Source organism: Haliotis asinina, chromosome 14, assembly GCF_037392515.1.
Source record: "Haliotis asinina isolate JCU_RB_2024 chromosome 14, JCU_Hal_asi_v2, whole genome shotgun sequence".
Taxonomy (NCBI): domain Eukaryota; kingdom Metazoa; phylum Mollusca; class Gastropoda; order Lepetellida; family Haliotidae; genus Haliotis; species Haliotis asinina.
This window is the reverse complement of record NC_090293.1, coordinates 8,658,632-8,672,844: the sequence shown is the minus strand read 5'-3', so window position 1 is coordinate 8,672,844 and position 14,213 is coordinate 8,658,632. Positions and strand designations below refer to the sequence as shown.

The following is a 14,213-nucleotide window of genomic DNA, read 5'->3' as shown; positions in this document are numbered from 1 at the left end:
GCAAAATCATGATCGTTCTCCCGATCATTGCAGTCTCTTAAAATGGCGATTTTTCTGGATTCCTGTTTGTTTTCTTTTTTTCTTCCTTTTTGTTACGACTGTAAGTTAGAACTGTCTTGTTACTGGAAATCATATTCATTTCAGTGATTAACTGTTGCTCCAGAAAGGGCGCGCAAGGGGTCTTCGTGATGTAAACGTTCCGTGGAATTCCTGATGAGACGTGAAAGGATTCGGCGAGAGATGAAGACGCTGTCAGGGACATTCCACCTATTTTATGGAGGAACATTACCAGCTCAGCGAATACAGAGTTGCTGACAGCATAAACAGCGGCAACAGCGGCGACAACGTCGTAGAGATGTGATGACAGATTTCAACCAGGTTACATGTTGTGTGCGTCGGTTCTCGATCAAGAACAACAAGCAGAGACCCTAAATCCCCAGTGAACAACGGGAAAGAAGATCGGGTGATGAGAGTTTATCATGATCGAAGACATGCATTTTTCGGAAAGAGTCTCCGTAACCTTTGTGTACAAACGCAACATTCCAACTATTTACGTTGTATGGCACCGGTCGGTAAGTGAGGGAGTGACTTGAGTTTTACGCCACACTCCGCAATATTCCAGCTATAAGGCGGCGGTCTTGAAATAATCGAGTCTGGACCAGATAATCCAGTGATCAACAGCATGAGTATCGATCTGCGCAATTGGGAACCTATGACGCGTGAACCATGTCAGTGAGTCTGACCACCCGATCCCGTTAGTCGACTCACACAGCAAGCATAGTCGCCAATGTATGGCAAGTATGGGCTGAGGTCGGTAGGTAAGCGCCTGGACCAACTAATTCTGAGATTGAAATCATGAGCATATGCATCATCCAGGTCACTGACCCCTATCCGGTATCATCAGCAAGATGAACCGAGCGGTTGTTTGGATGTACAACATATTCTTTTCTGTGCATCATGTCCACACCTTTTCTTTTAGGTAACTTAGGAACAGAAGCCCGAAAAATATACACTATGTCGACTTAACCTATACAGTGTTACATAAACCTAACCAAATAATGCGGACAGAATCTGTGCTGTGATAAACCTGTCATTTCACATCTGAGAAACTATGCTATCACCATCTGCGTCATCAATGGACTGATCGATGCCTACAGGGGATTAATGATGATTGGGAGACACAAATATTCTTGATAACTTCACGATGTTGTCACCATGGCAACAGTTCCTAGAAGTGTTACGGAATGTACGCGAAGTAAATGTTATTGCAGAACAAATAATAACTCCTCTGTTACGCCAGGAATAAATACTAAACCGACTTTCTTCCCAATATATCACCCGTAGATAGCAGAACATGTTGTCCTTATGTGTCTGAATGTTCGACCTTATATTAGGTAGTGCGTGACCTTTGAGGTTAAAGCGTTCGCTCGTGTCGCTGAGGACTGAGGTTCGATGCCCAATGGGAACAACATGTTCACTTCAATGCTTGTGTCCCGCCATCATCGGAGCTACACCACTATCACTTACTAACTTGAAATCCAGCCTCAATAATAAATTCTCTCTACTTATTTTTCAGAGGAAAGGATCAAACTGTATCGATCGTTAATGTCAAGGCTGATCAGCAATATACGTCCCGCTTGCAATTCCAACGATAAGCTACTATCAACGACCTTGGGGACACAATGAATTGCGTACGGTAATAGCGCTTTGCTCAAGTACGTATTGACTGTTTCAACGCTTTCGCACGCACGGCAATAATGTCAGTTTGGTGTATATCGACAGCAACCACCGACAGAGTGAACAAAACACTGAGATGAAACCGACGAAACGGTACAATAGATTACATTACACACTTGCAAAGAAGAAATCACTTACAAGTGACTATGCCCAACCAATTACAGACACAAAGTGGCAACCGATGTAACATTTATCAATGTGTAAAGCGCTACCGAACGATCGTGTGCTACGTATCAGGTTACATATAATTTCTTGAAATAACCCTCCCGTATTCAGAAGCTGTGTATCTGGACACAGGTACGAGCAGGTCCACAGATGAGCGAGTATGATTTTATGCCGTTTTAAGGAATATTCCAGCAATGCCAAGGCAGACGACACCTGGAGTAGCCTTGATACATAGTGTTCACGTGGTGAATGGGACCTTAATCTTGGGTGTGATGAACGAACGCTTTTAACCACTGGAACAGTCCTTCAAAAAGAAAGCTTTTTTTCTATTTCCGTCGAAAATCCAGAAATGCCTCAAAATAACATCATGTATTCATCTCAAACTGATGATACCGCCTTCCAAGACTGTGACGTCTGCGCCTGTTAGGTAGTCGTGTCCGATTAATTAAATTATTCACAGATTGGTTGCACTAACCAAACGACCTAGCAATCGATCGCATTTTCTCATAGTCTAAACAAACGATTTTGAAACTATTGTTAGTCTTTGAAATACTTGACAGTAGAGCATACCCCAAAGTTGTCAGGTGTTAAATTCTTAGAAAACTTACTTCACTAACTAAAAAGAAGACTTTGTGTATGTTCACGATACAGCAGCCACCACGCTAAAGTTCCATCATGTTATACATAGACAGGAAAATCGGAAAAGTTACGCTAACCATATTACTTTGATGATTGTTCGTTGATAATGAAGCAATCGTCAGTTGTGAGATTTCAACCAATTCCCAACACTACTGTCAGGAGCGAGAGGGCCGAAGAAGTAGGCCAAAATATTCTTCCCTCGAGGGCCACTATCTTCAATCCTTTCCCTTCCCACATACGATAGAACAGTTCTTTTACGATAGGCAAGTCGTGTTAATGCTCTGCAGTCATGAAAATATTGTTACAAGCACTTTACAACGAAGTTTTGGAACCCAAATCCGTGAGGTTCGACAGAAATGATTCATAATGATAATACGCCCCAGCCCTGGTCACCTCACGCTTAACAAGCTTCATTTTCAGCCTTGGCTTCGTCGCAATGGCTTAGACGATTAGTCCGCAGCCAAGGGGCATACAGCCTTGTTCTATAGCCCTAAGAAGGTGTGACCGTCATTCCTACGCCTTCTCATGGGTCTCCAGGCATTTCGAATTCTCATACATGCCTGTACTGGAGAAATGCCCGGGTTTTAACTGACCCGGATCAAAGCGTCGAACGTGACCTTGCTTAATGCCCAACTTATTAGGCACTGGCGTATTGCGTTGCAAAACATGTGCGACGGGTAATACACCCCTGGCAACTTGGAAGTGTCGTCAGTGATTAACCTTTCAATCCTGTAATTGTACAACACGTTGACGAACACATTCCAAATCACATTAACCGACGAGAGGAGGATTTTCGAATAGTATATTTTTATTCCATGTTGTTTTAAAGGCCTGTAACGCGTTGAACACGCTGTATCTGAAAAACATGTCGAAAATTTTAGGATATAAATCCGGGTTTGAAAAACTCGGGCATGTGCCCTGCATGGACAATGTCGGTGTTGACGTCACGGCGTCCATTTGCAACATCAAAATATTCAATATTGCGCCCCATTTATCCGTCAAACTGTAAAACGTCAACGTCAGAGAATAGCCAGTCCCCATTATCCGATAAAACAGGTTCAGTTTGACGTTGGAGGTAAAATACCAACGGAAAATGTATGTATGGATCACTGAAAACGTGAGTAGGGGAAAGAATGTGGTTCAGGGACAAGCTGGACGTGTCATGTCATGACATATTGGACAAACATCAAAACCATAAATAGTTCGGTTGAGCTTAAATCAGGGAGGCTTGTTCAGATTCCACGTACTTCAGCTTATTAGTCACATTGGAGGGCGCTATAACCATAACATGTACGTCACAGCTGTACGCAAAACTGCACTAAATATACACAGTGTACCTGAATAATAATAAAATCCAGGTTGAACGAACATTAAGCTTACTACAATTAAACTACATGCCTAAATAATTACTCAGAACTGCGGTTAGAAGATCGCTTTCAAAGTATGCAACAAATAAACCAACAAGCCGTTAGTATCTTCATGATATCACTGCAATAAGTCATTAACTTAACTTTAGATCCGACTAGCACTGTAGCGCATTAAATCAACACAAACCTGTGGCGTTATTTTTTGTTAAAGTTATAACAGCTGTCTGACATAGTTGGAAAATAATGTATCACACATAATCTCACATGTCAAACATGATCTCCGTCATACGTGGATGAGCTGCTACCCCAGCCAAGGTCAATCGATACGCTCACTACAGATATTGATCGTAAGACCTCTCTTTTGTGGGTTTCTATTTTTGTCGCAATGCAAACTGAATATCGATATGAAGAACAATTATTTACAATATTCAGGTGTAGTAGTTGGACCTTTTTATGTCTTTGTAGTTTGTCGGGAAGCTTTCTTGAGTTGACCTGTTAGAAAGCAACGCTCGGTAACTTAACTCGACAGCAGCACATTTTCTCATCAATAACAATGTGTTTTTCAAAGCGGTAACGGTCGTCAAATTGACACTTTATGTGCGTGTGCGAGTTTGGAATAGTTTTTTTCCATTTTGTAGCTGTCAGTGTGGCCTGAAAAACGGTGCATCATTACCACAAAGACAAGACAGTACTCGTGGAAAAATCTCGATATTAAAGGGACACGTACATAAGGGCCAACGTCATAGCGACCCATCACATTGCAGCCCATGACTTTCTGTTGAAGTGTGGTTTAATCTTGTTCCAATTCTCGAGTGAGTGAATTAAGCTTAACAATAACTTTCAGCCTCAAGTTATTTCACAGCCTGACTGATTTTAATGTCTGAATGACCGCAGGGTTTTAATGTCCAGTGAATACAACGAGTACTTAATTCGAACCGAATTCGAACCAACGACCACAGGTTAAGGCGGATATCCATTGCAGACATCTTGGACCACCGGCCTTCCAGCATTTCCTCAACTTTTGATGAAGCTTACAAAGTTCTCTGCAAACGCGTCTGTTGTAGAAACTAGGATGTATCTGTATTTATACTCACCGCATAGCAGACGAAACAATTAGAAACTAGGATGTATCTGTATTTATACTCACCGCATAGCAGACGAAACAGTTAGAAACTAGGATGTATCTGTATTTATACTCACCGCATAGCAGACGAAACAATTAGAAACTAGGATGTATCTGTATTTATACTCACCGCATAGCAGACGAAACAGTTAGAAACTAGGATGTATCTGTATTTATACTCACCGCATAGCAGACGAAACAATTAGAAACTACAAACTCAACCTTTCCTAAACAGAAGGATACTCATCACGACTTGCCCCGTGTATTTAATGCAGTTTGCTAAACCTCTGATTTCTACGGGCGTAAGCAACCCTTAAATTTCCTTCCTGTATTTATTTACTCACAAAAAACACGTGTCCCGTAAAGATCCTATTTGGGATTGGTCTTCAGGTCCTTGTCTTCAGACACACCAATAGCTTGTATCTCACAGTCTCCAGTCTCGATCACAGAGCCATCATAGCGCTACGACATTCGTAAGCCTATGATAACGTATAGCGTTACGAAAGGTCGTAAAGTTACGAATACTTTCTGGATTGAGATCCTGAACAGCGATATTTTCCCCTCTGCAAAACCCTTACTGCAAATCTAAAGTCCCAAATGAAGTTTAGATTTCCCGGTTCTGAATCTCTCATCTCATTGGGGCTGCCTTTCTATTTCAAAGAAAATTGTTTGTTGCAATTAAAGTTATATATGTTCAGAAACTCTGCGTCAGTCTAGTTTGGTCATGACTGGATCATTTCCAGAACACCGTCAAGCAGTTGGGATATTGATGATGCAGCGATAAAGAACAGGCGTAAAAGACACATTTGCTTCATGCTTTCAGATGACTAAAACCGTCTAAAATATTGTTATTACATTAAACAAGTCGCTACAACTGCGTCAGTGACCACCAATGCCACTTAAACTACATAGCACATGTTTTCGTTTTCCGCCCTGCGTGTATAAATAAATATCAACAATGGCTGGATGTGCTGAATGCACGTTTCCTGTTGATCTCTGCTGCAAAGGGTGTTAAGATGAGACTGGCTATTTATAAGAAGCAGAAAGACAAAAGCTGTGTTTCTGTCGGGGTTTCTCCTGATAGGCACCACACCGTCTCGTGTGCACTTCCTGACTGGCAAACTGGTTTTAAATTACCATAGCACATATCCTTGGACTACACGCCACCATAGGACATTCTGTCAAATTTAGCGATGACTTCATTCAAAATATGATAGGATACTAATAACATTCAAAAAGCGATATTTACCATCTTCGAATTCAACACTAGCTAAATAGCCTTGTGTACTGATAATCGCAACTTAAGTTCATGCAAATACACCAGCTCAATATAACTTCATCTTGTATGTACCACCTTCGTGGAATGTGTCCAACGCCCCGGCCATATGATGACCTTGTTTTAAAACAAATTTATTTCGGCGTCTCCGCAAACCACCGGTTAGAAGAATGCAATTTCTGCAACGCCCGTATTCTGATAATACTATGTAATTACTGATTACAACCACACCTTCATCTGCTAATTGCGCCTTATGACCATTTCTTGTATTGCGTCAATTCCATGTATAGTTACTTCTGACTTGTTAATTTATGAAACGATAAATAGTGAACAGATCAAAATCAGGCTCTTACACACGTGAACACCATGTGAGATTAATTTTACGCCGCGCGCAGCAATACTCCAGTTTTACTGAGGCAGTCTGTAAATAGGTGAGTGTGGACCAAACAATCCAGTGTTCAACAGTATGAACATCAATATTGGGAACCGATTACAAGTGTCAACCAAGTCAGCGAATCTGACCACCCCATCCCGTTACTCGCCTCTTATGACAGTATTTAACCCTTACATTTTCACCTTCACGGGACCTGTGAAGGTGCCGGAGTGGAATAGGCCTTCAGCAACCCATGCTTGCCATAAAAGGCGACTATGCTTGTCGTAAGAGGCGACCAACGGTATAGGGTGGTCAGGCTCGCCGACTTGGTTAACACATGTCAACACATGTCATCGGTTCCCAATTGAGCAGATCGATGCTCATGTTGTTGGTCATAGGATTGTCTGGTCCAGACTCGATTATTTACAGACCGCCGCCATATGGATGGAATATTGCTGAGTGCGGTGTAAAACTAAACTCACTCACTTTACCTTCACGGCCCAATCACCATGTGAACGTTAGCACATACAGTAACTAATGAAAATGCACTAGCATTCATGCATACTGTAAGAATCTGTCCTGTGCTACAGTAGTGAAGATCATTCAATGTAACCATATTGGAATCGATCCCGGGCTTTCGGCGTAATGAGAGAGCGCTTTCGGGCTTCCCAAATGCCCCTTCTTAGAAATGAGTGCACCTTGGGGCACTGGAGTTTTTCATACAGCACAATTGTAGAGAATACCACCAGAAACATACGACTGAGTCCCTAGGATCCAACAAGAACATCCACAATAATATCGATATCTGCCATTTCATCTGTCAGTCATGATGTCATCGACACGGTTACCCCAACGTGCTGGGGCTGCTATCATGAAGCAACATGTAAGACGGTTAACCTTAACCCAAATTCTGTAACAGGCTAGTACCGGGCGTAGCACTAGCCAGCAACCATCCTTTACGATCCTTAGGGTTAGGGTTTGGGGTTTGAGTTTGGCACCCTTCACGGTCCTTATTGTAAACCCAAAGTCTTGTTCACGAAACCATTATTAGAATTTATATAACGACGTCCCATTCGACGGACGAAATGATGACAAGACAGCTATTATTGCTGAGACGTCCACGTCAAGATGACTATTGTCCCGATATAGCATTGAGGGATCGTTGTAGAAGGTGGGTCTATGTTTATCCCTCGCTCACTGTGCACCACCAGCAGTAATTCGAGCGAGTCATACTGACCCGGATACCCATGCATCCTATTCACGTGATACAGCGAACACATGCACTGCCGTGACATTGCGTTGGCTAATTTCCTTGCGAAATAATGACGTTTACCTCAACGTCCAACTCGGGGTTATGCCATCAGGTCGAATGAATCAGAGCCTGGCACAAGTCCTATCGTCATTGCAAAACTATCCTACATATTATGAGGAAGACTGGAAATGTGCCATTTGTGCATTAAGGCAGCCATTATAAGGACTTTGAAACCACAAGTGTTAGTTTCTGTTGCTCTAAAAGGTGTATTTCATACTTTATCACTGCGATTTTCAATTACAAATACCTTCTGGGCCAGGAACAAAACTGTGACTGAAAACATGTTCACACTTTCAAAAAGCTTGAACACGATGTTTAGTACAATAGGAATACACATATTTCTCACCATACTCATACATAAATATCTCGAACAGATATTTCACAAAAATAGGACGTTACGTCCGTGCTTTAGCAGTTTCGGTAAAGTTAATTCTCCAATTGTTTGTGCAACGATCACAATTTGAAAATAATCAAGATAGCTTCACCTTAAAACCATTTCGTAATTTGTAAATGTTTAACCTTTCGGACTGATGTGTATTAGACTTAGTTTCTTGGGACTTATATTTCACAGTCAAATTCCAAAAAGTACAAGTGGGAAATGCATAAAACCAATTTCAGTGTATTCTTTCTAGCTATGAAATATTTCGAAAATACCTGTGTGCACATTTAACATTTTCCTGATAAAGAAATGTGCATGATGTCAAAAGCTCATTCCTAACTACTTCCTTGACGATAATATATTTATCGCCTGAGCAGCTGTCATGTGTCTCCAGGGCAACACTTTCCTTACGCCCAGTGTTAAAGATATTCAGACTCAGGTGTATCCTTATGTGGAACTACCAAATGGCAGTCTAGAATCCCACACGATAAACAAACCATAAACGTCACAATCGCAAACAAACACTCCTCGAAGAAACGTAAACACGACAGTTGTCGTAAATCAAAACTTAAATCCAAGTGGTTTTATCTAAATGTCTAGCTACTGAGCATGTGCTGTCTCACGTGCTAAACTTGATAGTTATGAAGATGAATATTATATGTTCAAGCCAATTGTAATATTGTATGATTGTTCTCATATCTTCATATATTGATTTGAATTGAAATGTTTATTAAGTCTCTCTGCATCTGAATAAACATTGGAATGCTAGCAACTCTAATGTCATCATTATCCAGATTTCATCTGTTTTACTTTAAGGTGAAAAATACCGTGAGAGAGCACGTGCTCAGCTGGTGGAGAATCCGGGTAGAGTAACTTTTTAGTTTACTCCCGATCTTGAAACCTCTCAATGTGCCTACCATTACCATCATGTATCAAGGATGATTCCCCAAGTTCTACGTCAAAATGAAGAAATTGCGAGCGTCCTGATCAACCCTCAAAGTCACCATCTCGAATGGAGATCATACAGCAACTACCTAAACCTACAAGTTAAGGAAGAAGCGAGATATCACAGACCAAGCATGTAGGTGCGTCTCTACCACAGAGATTTTATCACAGCCATCAACATGGAGATCGTGTATTCATACAGAAGACACCTTACGGACATCTTCCAGATGGACATTGTGTACAAGACAGCTCATCAGGATTTACTTGTCTGTGTTGCCCTCAAAAGACTCAGTTCGGATATATTATGAGTTATTGTTGATAAGTGCAGCCAGGTACGTTTGATCATAGAGCAGTACATTACTACCTTCTTGTGTCTATAGCATAATGTATTTCGTGCATGTCAACATTGACTACTTATATAGATATAGAATGAAGTCAGAACAGGAATATGCTTTTGTCCAGATGCCCATAACCGCATTTTTATCATGTGTCAATATTAAGTCATTAACAGCAAAGCAATATTCAGCATTTTAGTATTTTGAAGTCAGAGTAGGGTTTTTAATAATACTTCTTTATTAGGCATAGCACCAACAATATACGGGCAAGCTCTGTCAACGACACAGAAATAGCCGCCACTGTAGGAGTATTATTTTTTTTTATTTATTGGGCATAGCACCCGCACTATATGGGCAAGCTCCGTCACAGACACGTTAAGAGCACCCATCATACTTAAATGGGCAACAGTACCCACAAGTACCGTCTAAAGCTAGACTCCTGGTTTCAACTTTCTTAATGTGAAATATTTGCTGAGATGCTAATGTATATTTTTATGACACTAATCATTATCACTATTTGGTACTGAGCCTCGCCTTGAAACGATCCTTTGATTATTTTCCCGATGTCAGATTGACATGATGATCGTTCTCTTCCCGTCACTGCATAGATATATATTTGCTGCACGGCATGTCAACGACATGAAGAATTGCTTTACTGTGAATATATACTGATTCGCACTGTTGGTATTTACATAGCTTCACTCCTATCAGTTTGGCCTCAATTTATTTAAGCTTGGGGTCCAGCTTTACGGAACAGGGGGAAGTTGTTGTAGTGTCTACTTCAGGGCAGCCATGTCCAAATATTTCTACAGATCAAAACCTATGTGGCCAGGCTCTATGATATTTAGTTATTATTCAATCTGCAATGTTGATCTTTATCACTACCGCAGAGTACATTGTTTTGCCAGCCACCTTGTTTCTCTTTGTCACTCCCATTAATTACTGTATATGACAATTTTGGCCTTTATTGGTCATCCCCCTTGGCTGTGTCTGTCATCACATCAACTGTAGAAGGAAGTGCTATTAGTTTCTCTATCTGTCCATTGTTGAATCTTTGCCTGTCTATTGTTGTTAAAAACTATATATATGTATGCTCACATCTATACTGCATGTGAGATGTGACTGGAGACGGCATTCCGACTGCCTTTGTAGGGACGACCGCTCGCAGGATTATGCCGCTCGCAGGAAAGGCCCTCGGGTTGAGCTGGAAGTCCGCTCACCTCATTCATGTATACTTGTTTGTCATGTCTTGTGAAACCAACTAAAGAAGTTTGAACAACTAAACTATGCCTTCGCCTTCATCAACGTATTCATTTGTCTTCGTCAACGTAATGTTCATCGAAATCATGAGGTAATTCACCACGAGCCGATGACTACAGGCCCGCGTTGACACTATCAACGTGTGCTATTTCAAGTATCATATTGAATGCACCAGTTTGAATGCTCATGCATCATTGTAAGCTTTCACTCGGGCGGGTGACATTTCGCAGAGTTTTGACTTTCTTGGGAATTTATCGTTGTTTCCTGAGCGGACCCACATTGAACGTCAGTTCTAAATACGTAAGTCTGACGTCTTGCATAATTTTATGTCTCCCTTTAACGTTAACATCAGTAATGGGACTGTGCCATTGTTGTAATTGTGCAATCCATTTAGAATGTGACTGACCTTCCGTTTCAAATTTGAAATCATGCATTGATAATAAAACAAAAACGCCCCCGGATGCAATATACTAGGTGCGAACAACAGACTACGATCAGCTTAGGATTCCATAAGCAAGTTACACACTTCAAGCTGACAACTGATGATGGCACGTAGATAAGAATGCCAATAAAACAACGGTCACATAATTAAACGCCACATGGATTTATCCCCCATCCTCTTACCAGAGGGCACCCGGCGTCAATGAGCTCCCTTCCCATTGTAGGCGGGAGGGGAACCTTTGAACACAGGTGGGTGTCGAATGGCGGGCATACACAGGGCAGGTTTGATCACCCATGCGTTGAAAAGCTCTCTCCTTCTTCACCACGCTACGCGCATTACCCCCAGGAGAAATTCCGTAACAATCCCGACCGTTGTATATTCAAATCTGCTTTCTAAATGCACGAGCTGCACCATATCCACATGGTTATCGTGCTGAATATAGACTCGGGTCGAAGCAGACGACATCCGTAGCGTTCAAAACCGACCGCAGCTGTGTGCTTGTAAGTGGGTAATATCTCCAATACAGGCCAGCGACTATTATTATCACGTGAAAATGAAAATGTCATGTTTGAAACGTGACAGTAGCACGAACTATGCCATCACATCCCAGTAAGTGAAAGCACAAGTGCGAAAGAAATCTTATGTGCAAAGCTCTGTGTTAACAACAACAATCTCCAGGGCACGGGCGGTTGGGTAAAGTGGGTCGCGCGATACCTTGAAAGGCTTCATGTCAGTGTGAGAGTTAAATTTAGCACCTTAAAAGTATATATGCAGTTGAACGTACTTGCCATGAATGAGTGTAAGCAGAGCCCGGCTTGGAGCAATGTACAGTTACTTTGTGCCGGGGAAGACGGCCGGAGTTGACTACAAAGTCGTAACGTAAACGGAGGCGACTGTTAGTGTTAGTCGTTAGTGCACACAGTCACAGACAAGTCAGCAAAATTGATCACTTACCCAAAACAAAAAGTTGAATGCAAACATCAAATACTTGATGCAGGTGTAACAGCTTCCTAAACCCATGGCTAGTTAATCCTTAATCCAGGCGAAGGACAGAAATACAGATCCAGCGAGTATATCCTATGTAGGCTTGTTGAACACAGCTATCGATTGTTCAGACTGAGCTGGAGAGAGCCCTTCGGATTATACGGATGTGACGTCACGAGGCGCGCCGCAGTGAATCACACGGGGCAATCTTTGAAAAACTCGTCACCTAACACAGATAAATATTAACAATGGGAGGTTTCTGTTACACCGTTATAACTGAACGATGTGTGAGATAAGCGTGAACATGCGACTTTCCCAGTTGCGCAAATGTGTAATGTCAGCCCGTAGTGATACGCTTGAAGTCTAAAAATAGCAGGTTGGTCCACTTCGGCTTGGGGCTTGTTACTATGTGTGGTATTCGTTTGAGGCCGGCAGGCTCCTGTGATAACGATGGCACAAAGTGGATCCAACAACATCGGTACATGGTTAAGCAAACCGGATTTGTGGGAATGAGTGTAAATGATTTTGAAACCAAGAAAAGCCACATTACCAATGCTAATTAAGGGAATAATGGCGCGCCCAACAAGGCAGGACCCACTAGTCTTGGCTAGGTGTTTTTATTGCGTTGCTTAGATTGACATACGAAGCTATTATTTACACTTATCTTGAACGACTCATTTTTCTGGGAAATGATATTTCGAAAGAAGCAGGTAAGCCATAAAATATCTTGGCTAAACCTAGGATAAGAATCATTTCCTGAAACAGACCATGTACATGTTTCTTCGAAACAATGTACTAACAAGGAGTGGTTACAGGTAACACCGAAAGTCTGACATGACTGATATTTGAAATATATTTCTTCCCAAACCCTGAACACCTGCACACATTCACACATTCACTGTTGCAAATATCTGATTTCCTTTTAGTAGTTTATGTAATGTAGTTTACATCTTCAAGACGGAATATTGCAGTGGATGCAGAATACCGAGGCAAATACGCAGACATACAGTGATAAGTCTTATTTAACACGTGGCACAATGGTCAGAGAGGTCAATGTGCACAAAGATGTCTTTTGGCCGTTCCAGGATTTCATCATGTATTGTGGGGGACTGACCGCACTGCAGGGTCACACCCATAGAGAATGAAAATACGACATTCTGTACCTTTGAGATAGATGTATGTAAACATTGGACCACCTTCAAGCAGAATATAGCTATTGAGGTAGGTGTTATAACAATACATCTACACACAGATTAATATTTTTTTATGTTTCCAGGCATGATTTGCTTTAGAACTCTATCAGAATTTTCTGCTTAAAATTGTTCGAAAATGTTCTGCTCTGCTCAGTCATATTTCCTTGGTATTAACAACCGGGCATTTAAAAAAGGCTGTTGTTTACAAATCTGTTTACTGCCTATGATTACAAATTAGTACAAAATATCCGTGTATTAAAGTACATTTGTGACGTCATTCCATTGTCTGGTCGCTCCATAATGTTTTTTTCATTTAAGGAGGGTGTGTATCAGTTTCAAATGTAAGATTTTGATAGTTCGTTTCATTTTAACACGTAAGTTTGGTAACTGAAATATTAGCAATACTGTTACTGTAATTTAAGCAGGGTGACATCCTCTCCGTTCCCTAGAAACAATGGCCTTCGGTTCCATTATTTTCAAGCAGTGTGAAACCCCCTGAAGTGCGAACCCAGACATGCTTACATTACGTAAAACAGCAATACGTTTTTTCAGTTGCCTTACGCAATTATCCGAACATGCAAGTGTATTAATTACCTAGGCCAGGAGGCTGTACAGTATATTAACTTCGTTATGTAATAGTGCTGTTGTTAAGTCATTATTTGTAATTGAAAACGTCGGGTCCC

At 41.3% G+C, this 14,213-nt stretch overlaps 1 protein-coding gene across 2 annotated transcripts in view; it reads right to left on the bottom strand.

Annotated features, from left to right (window-relative positions):
- Positions 1-12,700, bottom strand: part of LOC137261712 (CD9 antigen-like) — a 65,263-nt gene extending 52,563 nt beyond the window's left edge. Inside the window, exon 1 of one of the 2 annotated variants that reach the window (XM_067799494.1) lies at positions 12,308-12,700. In XM_067799494.1, coding sequence (XP_067655595.1) covers positions 12,308-12,373 — 66 coding nt within the window. In that variant the 5' untranslated portion in view covers positions 12,374-12,700. The remainder of the gene's footprint in view (positions 1-12,307) is intronic. The other variant, XM_067799495.1, reaches the window with a different exon arrangement.
- Between the last annotated feature and the right edge of the window lie 1,513 nt (positions 12,701-14,213).